At 45.5% G+C, this 19,779-nt stretch overlaps 1 protein-coding gene across 1 annotated transcript in view; it reads right to left on the reverse strand.

Moving 5' to 3' along the window:
• Positions 1 to 19,779, reverse strand: part of MUC4 (mucin 4, cell surface associated) — a 47,856-nt gene that overhangs the window by 15,953 nt on the left and 12,124 nt on the right. The window contains 12 exon segments of the mRNA XM_042243739.2: positions 136 to 163; positions 755 to 869; positions 1,054 to 1,230; positions 3,435 to 3,523; positions 5,420 to 5,550; positions 6,884 to 7,039; positions 7,768 to 7,844; positions 7,847 to 7,931; positions 8,800 to 8,933; positions 9,994 to 10,098; positions 10,429 to 10,548; positions 11,617 to 12,708. Of these exon segments, the coding sequence (XP_042099673.1) occupies positions 136 to 163; positions 755 to 869; positions 1,054 to 1,230; positions 3,435 to 3,523; positions 5,420 to 5,550; positions 6,884 to 7,039; positions 7,768 to 7,844; positions 7,847 to 7,931; positions 8,800 to 8,933; positions 9,994 to 10,098; positions 10,429 to 10,548; positions 11,617 to 12,708 (2,309 nt within the window).

Genomic DNA, 19,779 nt, shown 5'->3' on the forward strand with positions numbered 1-19,779 from the left:
AGAAGAGCAGCGTGTTAGTGGAGATGGAAGACCTGCAGGACCCAGCTGGGAGGTTTGGGCAGGATGATAAGGGCAACAAGGATGTGGTTTGGAAGTCAGGCCCACATGAGTTCAGATCCCACTCTGCTCAATGACCTTAGGCCATGAACCAGTTTCTATCTCCCTTGTGGGCTTGGTGGAGACATGGGCAGCAAAGCCCCTGGTGGGCAGGCACAGGGTTCTTCCTTTCTTAAAGGTTGAGGGTTGAGACCCACCACTCTCAAAGTGCTAGGAGCAAGAGGCTGTGGCTGGTGGTCTGGGGACTAGGAGGCTGCTGCCTTTACAGGGAGGAGGAAGGGAGCACACATGTTCCCCTGGGCCCCATCCCCATCCCCTCCAGCTCCTTTGGAGGGTCTCTTCAGGATGACTCCATGTCTTCCCCCAGACAGCCTGCTAATCTGGGTCCTGGCTGATGAGGTCAGACCAGGCCTCTGCCACTTCCCTAGAAAGATGCCCCTATCAGCTGGGGCTATGGGCCAAGTGGAGACGGGGCAAGAGGAGCTCAATCAGAAATCCCTAGGATGCCAGCTGGAAGGGATGCTGGAAACTTCTGGTGTTACAAGATCAGGAAATGGAGGGGAGATAGCTGGGAGAAAACAGGGACGAGAGCCTTCATTCTGCTGGTCCCACTGCTGGCATGGAGCCCAAGCTGGTCCCTGATAGGGAAGGACAGAGAGCTCCAGAAAAGGCAGGCTTGAGTTGTCGGCGGACACACTTACCAAGTTGCCAAGGACTCTGCACTTTCCAGCCTTGGAGCAGCTCTCCCCAGGGTCCGTAGCAGCAGCACACGCCCCCACGCCAGGAGGAGAAGCTGCACAGCTGCCTGCTGCCTGCAACAAGCCCAGACATTCTCAGGCCTGGGATGCCTGTGGTGGGGGCAGCCATGGCGAGGGGGTGTTTCTGGGGAGGAACGGAGGGAGTCCCAAAAGGGAAAGGTCAGGCATGGCCAGAGGGAGAGTGAGCGGGCTTATAGGGACAGTGGGAGTGCTGCCAGAGACCAGAAGGATCTGTTACCTCTGCTGAACTGGAATCTTAAATCCAATACTCCCTGGATCCAGGAGCAAGGGCAGGAGATCTGGTTCCAGCCCCAGCTGGGCCACTGAGGCTGTCTCTTCAACCACTGCAGACACCGGAGACGGTAATTGGGCTTTTATTCTCTGTGCAGCTTGTAGATCTGTAGCCCCCGGAGGCCTGGGGAAGAAAAGGAAGAAGGGGATATCCCAGGGCGTGGGGCCACAGGCTCTCATTTAGCTTTAGGGACAAGCAAAACTCATCAGCGCATCCTCTGTGTGCCACTTCCTGCACTCTGGACAGTCTTCCAGGGATGGGCCAAATGCAGATTGGCTGTGATTCCTCCCCAAAAGTCCCTCCGATGTGAGCTTCAGAGCCCTAAACTTGGATCTTAGGGTGAGATCCTGGGACAAGTGCTGGGCAGGGAGACCTCATCTGTACCCAACTCAGAGCCAAACCCTGGCCCAGGCTTCAGTGTACTCCATTCTCCACCCTCCTGCCTGCGACTCTAATCTCCAGTTCTTTCAGTCCCCCAGACCAGCTCTTCCTTATGCACCTTGTATCTCAGTGAGTGATGCCACCAGCCACACGCTCAGACACTTGCACAGACATACCAGTGGCCAAAGCAACCAGGACAGAGGCTGATGTTCAGAGGCCAGCTGGGGAGCCACAGGGAAGCTGGCATGTGAAGCAGACACTTGCTCCAACAATATGAAACTGGGGGAGCTTCCCCTGTGTCCAGATGCCATCCTTGGAAAGTGGAGGTAACTGGGAGAAGAATCCCTGAAGAGCGTTTGAAATTTAAATAGACCTTTAATTGTGTGCATGAGTGCTAAGTCACTTTAGTTGTGCCCCACTCTTTGCGACCCTATGGGCTATAGCCTGACAGGCTCCTTTGTCCACGGGGCTCTCCAAGCAAGAATACTGGAGTGGGTTGCCATGTCCTCCTCCAGGGGATCTTTCCAATCCAGGGATCGAACTCGAGTCTCTTACGTCTCCTGCATAGAAGGCGGGTTCTTTACCACTAGCGCTACGTGGGAAGCCCAGACATTTAATTAACTGTAAGTTATTTACTGCCCCCCTAGCTGCCATGAGTGAGAAACAGGGCTCCAGAATACAGCAGAATTCAATAGGACATAATGTATCAGATTTTGATCCTATTCCCACACAAAAGAAGAAATCATCAAGATGACTATAGTTTGATAAGGTTTTGAAAAGGATAGTCATTTTATGATATCTGTTTGTGTATTTTCTCCACAATCAGGAGACACATGCCAGATACTCTCCCCCAACACACACACACACACACACACACACACACACACACACACACACACATAATCACATTGCACCCCTTATGTCACAAGCAGAGGCATCTGGATAGAAGGGCCTTAATTGGATAGGATGGAGCTTCCCTCATAGCTCAGTCAGTAAAAAATTCTCCTGCAATGCAGGAAACCCAGGTTCAATCCCTGGGTCAGGAAGATCCCCTGGAGAAGGACACGGCAACCCACTCCAGTATTCTTGCCTGGAGAATCCCATGGACGGAGGAGCCTGGCGGCTACAGTCCATGGGGTCACAAAGCAGACACAACTGAACGACTAAATCACCCGTCTGATAGAAGCGCTTTCTCCACCAGATGGCACCAATGATCTGACTTGGCTTATGTTTACAGACTTTCTTGCCACAGAAGAAACAGAGCTGGATTTATGCTTCATGGTCCACATGGCTAATTTCTAATGCTAAAATACCTTTTGTTCTATCATGCTTTGGAAACTGTCATTTCTTTCCCTTTGGCGCCCCCAGGCAGTACAAGTCTTGGAGGAGGCCCGTGGAGCCTGAAGTACTGGCCTTCTTACCAAGGTGAGAGCTCTTTGAGGGCAAACCGAGTTGGTCTTTCTAAAAACGTTTTCATACTTCTGGCTCTTAGCACAGTCTCCAGCACGCAGCAGGTACTGGACAAACGGTGATGGAATGGATGTCAGACCCCCTGGAACTCCTCTCCGTAAATCCATTAAGAGATCTCATGTGGGTTCTCACCCAGCTCTGGGACAGGACACTTGGAGACTTGTCCTAACTGCCCATTCATGTCCCCGCCTCCTGCCATACCCGTGTCCTCACTTCCAGGATCTGGGCCCCTCTCATAGTCCTGCTGGCTTCGGGCTGATTCCAGGGAGGACACTCTGCACTGCAAGAGGGTGCAGAAGGCATGTTGCTTCTTGGGCGGTGCCCAGGCCAGATCCCACCAGTGGGAGGTCAGATGGTATGGAAACACCCTTTTGCGGACATGCACGGGAACTGCCCTTTGAGGACTGTCACGGCACACAGAGTGGGAGACAGAAGAGGACTTGAGTCCCTCCAGTCTGATAAGGTGGTGCTTTTACCTGAGTTGGAATCCAGGAATTGGTCTGGACGATACTTCTCCCATACTGGATGGGATGTCAACTGGCTGTTTTTGAAATACCCATCTCCACTGTGGGCAAAGAAAAGAATATCTGACCTTCATCACACACAGAGTCCTTCCCCTTAGTCGGCAAGTTGCTCATTCATCCAGCGAGTCAACCAGCCAGTCACCCACTCTGTCCAGCCAGTCATTAGTTATCAGTTGGCCCATCAGCTATCGAGCCAGTTGGTCAGGCAGCCAGCCAGAATCACTGACCTCCTGTGCTAGGCAGGAGAGGGGAGGAGGCAGATGGAGGAGGGGTGGGAGGACCTAATTTATCTCACATCTGAGCACAAACTGCAGTGAACTGGTCCTGAGACAGGGGTTGAAACAACATCTCAGGCCTCCTTCTTGTTAGTTTCCCTTCAACTAGGTGTCGGAGAGGTGGTGCTATAGGGAACGGTTGATGGTGCAGGTTAAGAGCTAGTCTTCGAGTTAGGAGGGTCCGGACAATGTGTGTGCCACCCCACCCCACCCTCCTGCCTAGGGGATGGTATTTAAACCCTGCACCAGGAAGGAGAAACCTGAGTGGGGCCTGCAGACTCTCTGGGTCATGCCTCAGAGCAGCCACTCAGATCCTTTCTCCTCTTTGACACGGGACAGATGACCTACATGGATATGACACCTTCCATGGGTACCCTCAGAATGGTGCGAGTTAGATAATTAGTTAGTTAGATAATTCCTAGCTAGTTAGATAATTCCAGTCCTTTCTCCTCCAGGGCATGTTCAAAAGCAAGTGAAAGCAATGTAATTATAGGGACAATCCCGAACACATTCTAGGAGAAAAGCATTTACGGGAATTACCAGTAACAGATTACATGGGACCTTCACAACCAACTGCACATACATCATGGTTGACAACTATTGTGTTAGAGAATGAGCCATTCCCACATTTGGGAACCCACGTCCGCAACCACAGCCCATCCATCTCTCTGCTCTCCCTCTTTGCCACTGACCCCACACAAGCTGTTGGTGCCTTTGGGTGAGAGGTTAATTCTCAGCCCATCAGAAACTAGAGATTGTCATACTGAGTGAAATAATTCAGAGAAAGAAAAATATTGTGTGATATCACTTGTACATGGAATCTAAAAAGAAATGATACAAATGAACTTTTTAAAAAACAGAAACAGACTCAGAGACTTAGAGAACAAACTTACTGTTACTAGGGAGGAAGGATGGGGAGAAGGGATCGTTAGGGAGTTTGGGATCGACATGTACACATTAGTATATTTAAGATGGATAACCAACGAGGACCTTCTGTATAGCACAGGGAACTCTAGATGGGAGTTCCTGGATGGGAAGGGATTTTAGGGGAGAATGGATACATGTATATGTACGGCTGAGTCCCTTTGCTGTCTACCTGAAACTATCAAAATATTGTTAATTGGCTATATTTCAATATAAAATAAAAAGTTTTAATAAAGTCAGGAAGGCAGATTTCAGCCTTATATTTTTTATTCAACTTTCTGCTTTGCCACTTACTTTCCAGCTCTTTGGGCAATAACTCATCCATTTGTACCTCAGTTTCCTTACCTGCAGAATGGATAATAAATAGTATCTCCTTCATGGGGTGGTTGTGATTGTCAAATGAAATAATGCCTGTTAGATACTTGGTGTAATAAATGTTGACTGATACTTGACAAGTCAAGAGTGGTCAGCTAAAGTCAGTGGAAATCCTAGAAGTCAAAGCTCTGGGATTGATTATCACCATGCATGGAACTGGGATAGGAAAGGGAATGGCAGGGTGAGGCAGGGTCTTTTCATTTGAAACAGAAACAAGTGGAAACCAGAATCAGCCTGAGTCAGAAGCACTGGCGAGGAAGAGTCCCGCCCAGTTCTGGGGGTTAGAGTGTGTGTGCAGTGCAAGCCCTGCTCTGCACCAGCTCCCATTATCTGCTCACGGCTGCCAGCCCATCCCTGTCCTACCTGGAAAAGCCCATCAGGGCGGGGTTGCCTGGTCGCCCGCTCACATTCCACTGCATACCACCACTCTGGTAGAGAAACAGGGCGTAGGACCTGCTCCCATCCATGGAAAGGATGGCCTGGTAGGTGTTGGTCTGGGGGTTGGTTGGAGACAAACAGGGATGCCTGTGAGAGGTCTGGGGTGTCCCATCACCCATCCCACACCCCTACTCTGACACCCACATCACCTTTTCCTGACCTCTGAGAGCAAAGGCAAGTTTGGAATTTTGCAGAGACTCCACCCTGACTGTCAAAGCACCTGCTGTGGTGGATTTGCCTTCTTTGTGACTTCTTTTCAGCGAGGAAAGGTAGAGGATTCTGGGTTGGAATCCTGTTAGAAGAGGGTCTGTCTGAGAAAGCTTCAGCAGAGAGATTAGCCAAGACCTCAGAGGCTGAGAGAGGCCTGAGGAGCTCCCTTTGGGATATTTAAGGATATTGTCCAAATGTCCCCTCACCCTGAATAGCATAGAGGACCCATGCAGGTGAGACTGGAGGTTCTCTGAAGGCAGATTTCGAGCACTGTGCTTCCACACAGTGAGTAAGCAATGAACTTGCTGAGCCAATAAAGAAATGGCTGACTTTAGGTCAGACACAAGGAAGAACTCTGTGACTGCCAGAGTGGTGAGGCCCCAGAGGGAAGGCTAGGGGGAGCATGAGGCATGGCCCCTCTCCACTGGATGCTTTTCTGTCAAGAGCCAGAGTCTGGAGTCAGAAGAACCTTGGTTCCTGGCCTGGCTTTGTCATCTGCTAGCTGGGTGACCTTGAGCAGTTGCTTAACCTCTCTAACCGTCATCTTTCTCATCTCTAATATGTGGATAATAACATTAGATTGAGCCGTATAATATTGCCAATAGCCAGCCGTTTTGGGGGCTTCCCAGGTGGCGCTAGTGGTAAAGAACCTGCCTGCTAATACTGAAGCCATAAGACACGTGGGTTCCATCCCTGTATCAGGAAGATTCCCTGGAGGAGAGCATGGTAACCCACTCCAGTATTCTTGCCTGGAGACTCCCATGGACAGAGGAACCTGGCAGGCTGCAGTCCATAGGGTCGCAAAGAGTCAGACACAACTGAAGTGACTTAGCACTTTTTACTTATTTTTACTTTTTTTTTTTTTTTTTTTACTTTTTACTTATTGCATCCTCCTCGTTTCAGTCTTCTAATACCCAGTGCTCTGGCTGCTGTGAGGCATGTGAGCAAAGCCCTGAGGCACCCCTGCCATGTGGTAAGTGCTCAGGAGACAGAGCAGGGGGGGTTGGAGGTGGTGGGGATGGGGGACAGGGAGGCAAAGAGGTGGGCTGGGAGGGAAATGCTCTAATCAGCCATCTGTCCTTGACTCAGAGAGGAGTTTAGAAAAGTGGTCCCTGCTTAGGATTCTAGGATGCCTGACTTTCAGATGGTTCACAGGACACTGCCCACTGGTCCACTCACCCCGATGGTCACCTGGGCAGGATAGGCGGGGACATGAACCCATGTGATCTTTAGTGTCCACCTGGCTTTGTAGTTTCTGGTCTTTGTTAACATATTAATTGAAGACTCCACCTTCTGCACTAGTGTGTTGTAGTCATCATAGAGAGTCTCATATTCCTAGGAAAAGAAGGCAGATATGGACAAGGAAATAAGGATCCCATCTCAATACTCCTGAGGGACCCCCCATTTTCTGCTCACTTTAGTCCCCCCATGTCTCCCATCCTTCCCCCTCCCAGGCTTATGTTTCCAGTTAGTGACCTGAAGATCAATCTGCAGGGAAACCTGGGGTGTTATGAAGTGGATAGTCAAGACCCAGAAACCCAAGTCTTCTAACTTGAACTTGTGCATCTCTTAGCATAAACTGGCTCTGATGGTGCAGCCACCTGCATCCATTTGTACCTCTTTGGGTCCAACAAGAGGCTCTTTAAGACAGGTGTGTGCTTCTCCACATTTGGGCCTCCTACAGTGTCTTGTCCATGGCCAGGGCACGATCAGTATTTGCCTGCAGTAGCTTTCACTACACTGAGAGCTCTCTCTGAGTGGAATCATTAACCGAACCCAGGAGCACTCGCAGGGGCCCTGCTTGACTCGGCCTTATTAGGATGAACCCCCTGCAACCTCATTCTAAAACCAAACAGTGGATGGCCAACCCATAGCCACCACCTATAGTCTTCCCATGGTTGTGTCCTAATCTATTTCCTCCCCACCCTCATATAAGCTTCAGTTCTCACCCACTGACAGGAGGGTTCCGACAGCAGGAACACTTGCAGGACCCTCCACACAGGCCTTTGTCTCTCCTTGCTGGCTGCTGGAGAACCCTGTGTGCTGAGCTTTGAAAGGCCCACCTGGTAAAATCTGGTTCCCCGGCTGCTGGAGAAATCAGCATCGTCCCAGAATGGAGCCACCATGGCCACAGAGTCCTAGATGAAAAGCCTCTAAGGGGAGGGTTGAGGTAGGAGAAAATCTGGTAGTCTGACTTCGGGAAAATGATTTGGCCATTATCTGTGAACTGAGCACAAAGGTTCCTCTGGTTAGCATTCAGGGAGGGAGCATCCCAGAGTTTGGCCAGCTCCTGGGGTTCATGAGAGTAGAACTTGGAGATGTCAACAACCCCTGGAAATGAATGGTCTCATCCATCTCCCTGCCTGCTGGGAGAGTCCCAGTACATAGTTTTCCCACAAAAACTCTTCATTCTTAGGCCAGTCCTCACATCTTAAGAGCTTCCTAAGGTAGTAGGTTTTGTCCTGCTTCAGTGGCAGACCCATCCATAGACCAGCCCACCAAAGAGCAGAGGCCTCTGGGTAAATCCCTTGGCCCCCACCCCTGAAACTTGTGCCATGTCAGTTAGAGCTGAAAAAATTTACACTCTCACTCCATCACTGTTTGGCTCTCTCACAGCGTGTCCTGGCTCAGCCCCCTTGTCGAGGGCCAAAACTGCCATTCAGCCCTCTTCTATGAGACATGAAGTACTTGGACCAGGGAACCAGGAAAATAATTACAGAAAATTTGAACAGCCTCAGTCGAGTTTCCCTAAGTAGGGCTTCCTACTCAAAAAAAGGGGGGGGTGGGGGGCCATGAAAACAGTGGAGAGATTACAGGGCCTCAGGGCCTCTCTACTGAGGCAACAACACTCTGTCCACCTGTGTGTGTGGCAGGGGCGGGGGGCAGCCTCACTGCTTGTCTTCCTCAGCTGGTGCCTTGTCATTAAAGACAGTGTGCGTAAACAGAGCCAGCGGCAGAGACATAGGAGGGTCCTGACAAGCGTCCTAGTCATAGCTGGTCATGGGCACAGGGCCATCTTTGAGCCCTGGAGGGGAAGCAGGGCCCGTGGAATGCAAATCATGAGCCTGTCCTTTGGGTTGCAGTTGGGGACTCACGTAGAGGGAATTCCAGAGCAAGGAGCCAAGCGGGAAGCCGATCCAGGGCTTGAAGAGCGGTGAGGTGAAGTCCACGCTCCTCCTGACAAACTCCTGGCCTCCAGCACTTGACCCGTAGGGGAAGAGGAGAACACCTGGGTTGGTACAAAGAGGAGCAGGAAGTTCTCAAGGGCCCAAAAGTCATTAAGGCTGGTAGGGCATTTCACCTCCAAGAAGCCTTCCCGGATGACCCCATGGACTGTAGCCTGCCAGGCTCTTCTGTCCATGGGATTTTCCGGACAAGAACATTAGAGTGGGTTGCCATTTCCTACTCTAGGAGATGTCCCCGACCCATGGATTGAACCAGTCTCTTGCATCTCCTGCATTGGCAGGCAGATTCTTTGCCACTGAGCCACCTGGGAAGCCCGACATGGCTCTCCCGGGCTCCCGCAAATTTCTTCCTGACCCCAGCTGTGATGGCATCTACACGATCTGTTATCTACAAGATTCCCTCACACATCAGCCTTGCTTCTCGGCACTTTTCACCTTATTTCTGGTAACCCCAAATTCTTCACCAGTACTGCTTTTCCTGTCCATGCCTTTATTCCAGCTGTTTAGGCCCTCCTGCCTGCATGGGACACTTCCTCTCCCCAGTTCCTATTTACTCTTTCCAGGAAGCCTCCTCTTCACCTTGAACCCACCCCTGACACTCCCTCAGGGGCTTCCAATAAGTGCACCTAATATCCTGGGCTTGTTCCTCTAATGGCATCTACTGAGGCGGAAGATATGTCTCTCTCTAAACAGCCCCTTGGTCATTTCTGTATCTCTAGCTCCTAGCCCAGCACCATGTGCAGAGCCAGCCCCTCAGCACCCAACTCTGATGCTATTGCGTTGTCCCCTGTAGGGCTCTTCTGATTTGAAACAACATAGTCTGTGAACAAGCAGGATGAGACTAAGCACTCAGTTACTCATCCCTATCAAGGGGATAGGGAGAGCAGCTGGACTTCCCATGACCCAGATGGAGCAGTGGAGAGATCCACAGAACCCCCAACAACTCACAACGGCCGTTATTGGTAGATACAATCCAGCTGCCACAACTACAACCACCATGTCTAGCTCCATCCTCTCCCTCCCAGGGCGGAAAGGCTCTAGCTCTATGGAATCACTTGCCTTTCCCAGGGTTAACAGGGACTGATGCCGCTGTGGAGTGGGTACCTGTAGAAGTCCCAGTAGTGGAGGTGGTAAGGGTCTGGGAGGTTGTTGAGGGTAGTGATGCTGTGCTTCCCCTGCAGTCTGCCCTCTGTGAGGCTGCGATTTTTCCTGGGCAGGCAGGGAAAGAAGACTGGAGTGGGTCTGACAGTCAGAGAGTAGTAGAATTTAAGAGAGTCACAGACTTTAGGAGCTGGGAGAGACAGCTAGAAACCTGTGTTCTGGTCATCCCCAAACCACCCTCTGCGGAAAAGCAGTTATCTCCTGGGGTAGAGGGGATGGTGAGCCTGTCACCCACCATGCCTGCCACTGACTTCATCTTCTCATGGACCTGACTTCCAGCCTGGGAGTGCTAGTTCAGGTCCTCTCTCAGGCACTCCTCTGGGCCGAATGAGCTAACTGGGCCACTGTAAGAGACCAAGACCCCAGAGGCCCCCCTACCTGATGTCTCAGCCTTCACGGTGGAGCCTGTGAATGTTGGAGAAGTGCTGGTAACAGACAGAGGAGGGGGGTGACTTGTGAATCGGGTGCTGGGGCTCCAGGTGACTGCAGGGCCAGGAGCTGATTGAGAGAATAAAGAATTAGTGGTGCTTGTTATGGAAAGTGAGGGGCCAGCTGAGGTTCCCAGGGTGGTGTCGTGGTGAGTTGGTGCTGTCCACAGTCCCATGACAGTGGTAGTGGACTGAGTTGTGTGACTGTCCCTGGAGGCTGCTGGGGTGAAGGCTGTCACTTCATCTGTGGTGGGTGTACCCTGAGGAACACTTTCGGAGGTTGAGTGTCCACTTGGTTTGAATGAAGTTGCAGATGAGGCTGTTTTGATTGTGCTCATCATGGGGGAAAATAAATTCATGGTTTGGGATTCTTGTATGGTCTGTGTACCTTGTGTGGACACTATTTGAGAAATAGCTGATGATTCTTGAGCAGAGATGCTGGTAGACAGTGGGGTTGACTGCCTTGTTGGGACTATTACAGTTTGGATGAAGGAGATACAGACATGACTGTTTTGAAGGTTTGAGTCATTCTGGAGCTTGTGCTGCTGATAAAAATACCCCCAGTGGTCTCTGTCCCTCGTGTCCTGTGAGTCTGGGAAAATGCTGAGATGTGCTCAGATAGCGGTATGTGGTTAGTTCTTCCTGTTTGTCTATTGTTGAGACTTTAGATGTAACTCAAGAAATACTAGCAGGGGAGGTGGATGCTCTTTCTGTGATCAATGTACTGGCAGCTACTGGTGTTGACAATGGTTGTTTTTCTGACTGAGTTGTGTGGCTGTCACTGAAGGATGAAGAAGTGAGTGTTATTGTTTTATGTGGAGTAAATATCTCATGAGAAACATCTGCAGAGATTGAACTTTTAGTATAGGGCCATCCTGTGGTCTTTGTGTCTTTGCTTTAGTGAGAATGGAAAACCATCCTCCACTGTTCGTGGAGTTGAAGAACTGGGAGAATGAAGTAGATTGTACTGATGACTGCCACGGTGTAGAAGCTTTGGAAGCGGAACTTCCAGTTACAAAAGGGGATTTGTCTATTGTGTTTCTTTCAGTGCTGTCTGTTGACCTTTTTGTTCCTAATATTTTTGATGTTACCGCAGGTGTGTACCTCACATAGGGTGGGAATGAAGTAGTTGTTGTACCTGAAGGCGGTGTCCTCTGGGAAGTGCCTTCTGTAGATTTGTGTGCACGTGTCGATGATGAGAGAGTTGATGTTCTCATAGCTGTGACAGTGGTGGTTTGGGTTCCACTGGTGGTTTTCAGACTCAGGGTCTGGTGGTTCTGAGAAGACATTGATGCTTTCCTGGTAGAAATGGTGGAAGGGGGTAAGGTTGATTGTTTCTCTGGTCCGTTTGTCATTGACACTGTGGAGACTGGATGGATATGTCTCGGTAGAGTTGGTGATGTGTTTCTCGGGTTTCCTACAGTGGTGTCTGCTGAGGACTTTGTCCTCCATATTTTTGATGTTACTGTAGGTGTATGCCTCACATAGGGTGGGAATGAAGTGGTTGTTGCCCTTGAAGGAGGTGTCCTCTGGGACGTGCCTTCTGTAGATTTGTGTGCACGTGTCGATGATGAGAGAGTTGATGTTCTCACAGCTGTGACAGTGGTGGTTTGTGTTCCTCTCGTGATCTTCATGCTCGGAGTATGGTGGTTCTGAGAAGATGCTGATGTCATTGGAGATGTATTGCTTACATTTGATGGGGAGAACGTTCTGTCTGTTGAGGTTGGTGCTGTCAACATTTTTGATTTTGTTACAAGCATGTGACTCACACCGGATGAGACTGAAGACATTGTTTTGCCTGAAAGGAATGTCTCAGGGGTAGTTTTCAATTGTGTTGCATGTCCACTTGAAGAGGATGAAGGTAATGACTGCCTCACTGCTGTGATGGTGGTGGTTTGGGATTCTTCCTTGATCTTTCTGAGCAGAGCCTGGTAGTTTTGAGAAGATGCTGATGTGTCCCAAGTAGTGGAACTGGGAGAAAATGCCTTTGATTGTCTCTTTCCTCCAGCTGCTATTGAGATTGCTGAGGTCACTGGATCAAAATTACTAGTAACAGAGGGTGATATTTCCTTTGCTTGACCTACAGTGATGTTGGCTGAGGTTGTTCCTGTCATCAGTTCTGATGATGTGGGAGGTGTGTGGCTGATGCTGGAAGGGGACAGGTCCTCAGTAACACTGCTTGTCAGACAGTGTCTGCTTGTCAAAGATGCCCACTGGGTTTGGGCAGTGCCTGTAAATATAAGATACAAAGACTCATGAGACAAGAGTTTCCTTCTGTGACGTTGCAGTTTATAACACAATTATTTTTCACATGTAGCACTCTATATCACAGTACTTCATAATGAGTGGCTGCAGAATTATTAAACCATGTCTAAGACTTCTTTTCTTGTGCTCCAAAATCACAGATTTTATTTTCTTGGGCTCCAAAATTATTGGCCGCAGTGACTGCAGCCATAAAATTAAAAGACTCTTGCTTCTTAGAAGGAAAGCTATGACAAACCTAGACAACATATTAAAAAGCAGAGACATCACTTTGTGGACAAAGGTCCATATAGTCAAAGCTATGGTTCTTCCACTAGTCATGTATGGATGTGAGAATCGGTCCATAAAGAATGCTGAGTGACAAAGAACGGATGCTCTCGAATTGTGGTGCTGGAGAAGACTCTTAAGACTCCCTTGGACTGCAAGGAGATCAAACCAGTCAGTCCTAAAGGAAATCAATCCTGAATACTCATTAGAAGTACTGTTGCTGAAGCTGAGGCTCCAATATTTTGGTCACCTGATGAAAAGAGGCGACTCATTAGAAAAGACTTGGATATGGGGAAGTTTGAGGGCAGGGGGAGAAGGGGGCAACAGAGGATGAGATGGTTGGATGGCATCACTGACTCAATGGATATGAGTTTGAGCAAACTTCGGGAGATAATGAAGGACAGGGAGGCCTGGTGGACTGCAGTCCACAAGGTCATAAAGAGTTTGACATGATTTAGCAACTAAACAACAAACAACAAGATTTCTACCAATACTGTGCCACCTAGTCATAAATAATACTGCAATGAGTGTCTTTGTGCTAACATTTCCTCCATTACCATAAATTTTCTGGGTTTGGTCATTGAAACTGGCTCAATACACTCCTACTTTCCCCATATAAGGCTTATATGGAAGCCAAGCTACATGAGCTTCCATCTTAGAACAGTGTTTTAATTAAAATATACATACCATTTATTCAATCACAAAATTTCAAATTTTTGCATATCTTATACAAATATTGTTCAAACATGATAAAGGAGATGAATAGCCTTCTGTATTTTTCATAGCTTCTTTTTCTTTTCCTTAACCTAGTGTTCATCTCTCAGTTTTCCTTCCCATCTGTCTCCTAATCCCATCTCTAAAACGTTTTCACTCCCGGCCTCGGCCTCCACCCCCACCCCCAGCAACAATCTTATGTTCTTTTCTTTCTCTCTCGTTATTGTTGTTTAGTTGCTAAGTCATGTCCAGCTCTTTGGGATCCCTTCAACTGTAGCCTGCCAGGCTCCTCCATCCATGGGATTTCCCCGGCAAGAATACAGGAGTGGGTTGTCATTGCCTTCTCCTGGGTATCTTCCCAACTCAGGAGTCGAACCCATGTCTCCCGCATTGGCAGGAGGATTCTTTGCCATTGAGCCACCAGGGAAGCCCTTCTCTCTCTTGTATCTCATCTCAAACACCTAAGAATTTTGCTGACCCATCAGGAGCTTCTTCAAAAAGCAAGAAAAGGGAAATATTGTGAACTTGTGTATTTGATACCTCCCATGACTAGATATATGTACTGCTGACAGTACACGTCAATTACTTGTCCTGTCTCACATGACTTTGTTTATCAGTATAAAGCATTTGGGAAGCCACCAGGGAAGCCCAAGAATACCGAAGTGGGTAGCCTATCCCTTCTCCAGCAGATCGTCCTGACTCAGGAATCGAATCAGGGTCTCCTGCATTGCAGGCGAATTCTTTACCAACTGAGCTCCCAGGGAAGCCCAAACCATTTGGGACCGCACCTAATAATACAAGAGAATTTATGAGGACTCAGTGTATAAGTAACTCCCTCTTCTCTGGAATAAATTTTTTTTCGGGGGAGGACTCTCTTATATTCAGATATATATTTTTTATTTCATTTTACTGTCATCTTTTTGGGTGGTCCCTCTACTTACAATCCAGAACTTTCCCTACTTTGCTTTTTAACTGGGAATAATATGAGTTCTGGTTATTTGTAAAATCATGTGAGAGGTCCTGAAAACAGACCAGCCTCAGCAAGCTGTTTTAACAAACCTCAGCAAGCTGTTTCTCAAGGCACCATTGCGTTACAATTGCCAGCAGGCCGGCAAGTAGGTGAGGCACAGAGCCGGGCCTAAGCTACTTTTGGATACATTCCTGTTACTTTCCTTTTCAATCAGAAGGGGGGAAAATCAATGTAATAGTAATGAATATGTAATAATGAATCCACCTTTGATTGCATTAGTCCAACACAGTCATAAAATACAGCTTTTACGTTTTTTTTTTTTTAATCAGAGGAAGAAGCCCAGGAAGACAATAGTGCCTAGGGCCCATAAAAGTCATTGGATGGCCTTTTTTACAGATGCTCTCAACAAAAGTCTACATCCAGTGTTCAAGAGAGAGGTGTAATAGTAGCAGTTTGTTGATGACAAGCTAATTTCATTTTATATTTTACATTAGTTCAGGTACATTATCTGATTTTTTCCCCAAACTACCTTTAATTTTAAAAAATTTTTCTTTAAAAAAACACAGAGCTAACATTTTTTTGATTCAACCCTTAGGTTGACAATAATTTTTTTTCAATACAATTTGTTGTATACAACAGTGAATTCAGTTTTAGTAAATTTGCAGTATTTAGTTATTTACAGAAATACCTTTCCCATTTATCAGGAGATGTTCTCTTAAGTAACATGAACATTAAGGCTAAGACACTACTTTTTCTTTGAAAAGAGCTCTTTTCTCCAAGGGGAAAATAGCCAGTTTTTCTTTTTAATTAATTAATTATTTTATCGAAGGATAATTGCTTTACAGAATTTTGTTGTTCTCTGTTAAACATCAACATGAATCAGCCATAGATATCTATATATATCCTCTCCCTTTTGAATAGCCTGTTTTTTAAAATACTTTCTCGAAGGGGGCAGATTTTTCATGATTAACCAGATTCAAAACACTCCTCTAGGTGCCGAGTGCTCTGACATTCACTCAAGGCCTCGAAAGTAATTTTGTCAGCTGTGAACGTGTGTTTGTGCTCAGTCACTCAGTTGCAACACCATGGTGGTAGCCTGCAAGACTCCTCTGTCCATGGGATTCTCCAGGCAAGAATACTGGAACGGGTTGCCACTTCCTTCTCCAGGAGATCTTCCCCATCCAGGGATCAAACCCGCATCTCCAGGGTCTCCTGCATTGGGAGGTGGATTCTTTACCACTGATCTACCTGGGAATTTGTCAACTACCTACACTAATTTTAAAAAATCCCATAAAAGGAATGTGCTTTTGAAATGAAAAAGCATCATTAGTTTTTCCCAAAGAATTTGAATAAAATCAAATTTTAATATTTTTTATTTGAAATGGCCAGTCTTCTTGCTAAAGTTACCAAATACTCCTTCCCTTAAGAGTGCACGGAGAGACAAAAAGATGAAGACAAATTCCTTCACTGTGGAGAGTAAATAGTCTCCTTGCAGGAGGAAAGCACTCGGTCTCAAGGTGTGGTGTGCATTCCTAGGTTGCCAGGCATCACCGAGGCTAAATGATCCCAAGTTAGGTCTGGTCAGTAAAACTTGTACCAGGTCAGAGGTTTAAACATGCCTGGAGGGAGGCTTAGAAAAATGCTACAATAAAGACTAAGGGATGGAGGAGCAGGATTCCTGCAGAGTAAGGTGGCCTGATCAGGGATGCTTCAAACAGTTAAGAAAAAAAAATCTCAAGAATATAACAACTTATAGCCATCTTCCTTATGAGGAAGGAGGCAGGATTAGACTAGAGAAGTGACCAGACTATTTTAAACTCCATGGTGTATAGGAGTGTTAACTCTTTCAACCTGAATTATAGCATTTTTTTAAAAAGCAAATTAAATTTCTACCTTTTTTAATGTTTATTTTTATATTTCTCCCAATTTAGCAGAAACCTCATGAGTAAGTACACATACTCTAGCCCTGGCCACATCATAACATGATGTTAATCTAATTGATCATGGCTAGTTGTTTTTTTTTTTTCCCCCAGTTTATTTACCAGGAAGAATGTTTAAATTTCAACCTGTTTTATTTTAAATATTTGGCTGCACTTGCACTAACTACAGACAAAGCCTCAGCCAGCCAGGAGAGTGTACCATCCTCCTGAATTTTATCTTTAAGGTCCACAAGTCTTCAAAACCAAAAAGAAACCAAGAAACCTTGAGTCTTTTTTTCCTCCCTCAGGAACATACTTTTTTTAGTTTCTATTAGCCCCCTTGCTGTTCTCAAAAAAAAAAAAAATTAACTTCTATGCTCACAACTAGTTGGAGGGATGTAGTTCACAGCGAGACAAACTTCTAAAGAAGAATATAGGTTTGAGTGCCGTTCCTGGAGTTGACCACAACTTCACCACTTTCTCTTCTTAAGAAAGCAATTTGATGGATAAACAAGTTCCTGCTCTACAGTAAATGGAAGTATGTTCAATATCCTGTGATAGCCATAACGGCAAAGGATATATATGTGTATAGCTGAGGCACTTTGCTGTACAGCAGAAGTTAATACGACATCGTTAAGTCCACTATACTTCAGTACAACTTTGACTTTCAAGTGAGTGAGAGTGACTATGAATCAGCTCTAATTAATTAAAAGTGACTCACCCTGTAGCTATAATTTGTTGAAAGTGACTCACCTACTATTTATTAATAGTAACTAATTACAGGTGACACGCTTCTAAGCTGGTATGGATAAATGCATGGATTGAGCTGCAAACCTGTGTTAGAAAGTCCTTGGGTTTCTACTTCACCCAAAATGACTCTGCTTCAATTTTATTTTATTTTTTCAGTACCACAAGTATTTATTAAGCACTTATCTGAGCAATCTGCTTCAACTTTAAAAGGGGACTTCCTTTATTCAGAATAATGAGTAGACTTGTTTATAGGATTCCATATTCTATACTTGCTCTCTCCTCAGTAAATTTGCAAAACTTGGTTTCTCTAGTTTGGATTGGAAGACATACCTCTGCAATTATCATCAGATATTATATTTCCCTAAGAACATAAATAAAAGCAATACTCTGTCATCTGGATTTGAGTCACCAGACAGACACTATTTACATACCAAACTTACTAAACTTATTATAGATTCTCAGCAATTAAACCTTTTCAGAACCTGCATCACCTCTGTTAAAATCAATATCAGTAGCAAAAGTTTTATGATTGCACAACCCAAATTCTTAAGTAAAGGTTATTGTTTGTTCACTGATGAAAGTAGTGCAGCTCCATTTCCAGCAAAATGGCAGAAGAGATAAGCCTTTACAAAACCTGCAAATGCCAGATAATGTATAAGAAATGTTTTCTATAAATTGAGTATCTTCTGCATAACCTGGAATTCTCAGTGAAAAGATGGCCTAGGAAAACCAGAAAGAAAAAAAAAGAAAAAGAAACCTGAATGAACAATATAATTAAGAACAGAGTTCAGTAATAGAAAAAGAGTTGAAAACAGAATTAATAAGGCCAAAACTTGGTTTTTTGGAAGACAAAATAAGCACACTGCTAGCAGAAGGAAAGATATAATAAAGATCAGAGCAAACATAAATGAGATAGAGAATAGAAAAACAATAGAGAGAATTAATTAAACTAAAAGTTGGTTCTTTGGAAAGACCCAATATTGATAAATTTTTACCTAGACTGACTAAAGGAAAAAAAAGAAAGAAGACTCAAATTACTAAAACTAGAAATAAGAATCGGGGCATTATTACCAATTCTACAGAAATTTGAAGGATTGTAAGAGATTACTATGAACAGTTATACACCAACAAACTGGATAACCTAGATACAATGATCAATGTGTCTCCTAGAAACACAAAATCTATCAAGACTAAGTTATGGACAAATAGAAAATCTAAATAGACATATAACTTGTAAGGAGATTGAACCAACAAAGAAAAGCACTGGGCCTGATGGCTTCACTAGTGAATTCTACCAAACACTTGAAGAAGAATGAACACCAATCCTTCTCAAACTTTCCCAATAAGTTGAAGAGGAAGGAATACTTTCTAACTCATTCTTTTAAGCCAGCATTACCTTGATACTAAACCCAGGCAAAGACACTATTGGAAAAAAAAAAATGATATCCCTTATGACAATATTCCTTATGAACATTGATGCAAAAATCCTCAACAAAACAATAGCAAGCTGAGTTCAGCAGTATATTTAAAGGATTATACACCATGACCAAATGAGATTTATTTCTGAAATGCAATATTGATTCAACATAACAAACTTGATCAATGTGATATATCATATTAACAAAATGAAGGGGGGAAATGACATGATCACCTAAACTGATGCAGAAAAAGCATTTGATAAAATTTGACACTCTTTCATGATAAAAAGCCTCAACAAACTAGAAGTATAGGGAAACTACATCAATATAATGAAAGTCATATATGAAAATGCCATGGCAAATACCGTACTCAATGGTGAAACACTGCAGTGTTTCTCTTTAAGATCAGGAACAAGGCAAGGGTGCCTATTTTCGCCACTTCTATTCAACACAGTACTGGATATTAGTATTAGTCACTCAGTCGTGTCTGACTCTTTTCAACCCCATGGACTATACCCCTCCAGACTCCTCTGTTCATGGAATTGTTCAGGCAAGAATACTGGAGTGGGTTGCCATTCCCTTCTCCAGGGGATCTTCCTGACCCAGAGATCGAATCTGGGTGTCCTGTATTGCAGGTGGATTCTTTACCATTTGAACCACCAAGGAAGCTCTATAATACAAAAAAATTATAGCCCAAAGGTCAAGCAATACAAAATTTAATAAATATCAAGAAGAATCCAATAGTTAATAGAATAAAATTCTAGCCAGTATCTACTTTTGTGTAAGTAGAAGATTATCATATAGAAAACTTGTTCTATTAAAAGTATCTTCTAGAAAGGGAAGAAATTATAAAGAAACAGGCTATGTTAGAGATCTAGTTAAGTGCCCTCCTTTTACAAATTAGAGACTGAGACTCAATCTTAATAAGTAACTTGTCCAAGATAAGTACTGGGAGTTCTAGCCAAATCAATTACATAAGAAAAAATAAAATAAAATAAAAG

Source organism: Ovis aries, chromosome 1 (genome assembly GCF_016772045.2).
Source record: "Ovis aries strain OAR_USU_Benz2616 breed Rambouillet chromosome 1, ARS-UI_Ramb_v3.0, whole genome shotgun sequence".
NCBI lineage: Eukaryota > Metazoa > Chordata > Mammalia > Artiodactyla > Bovidae > Ovis > Ovis aries.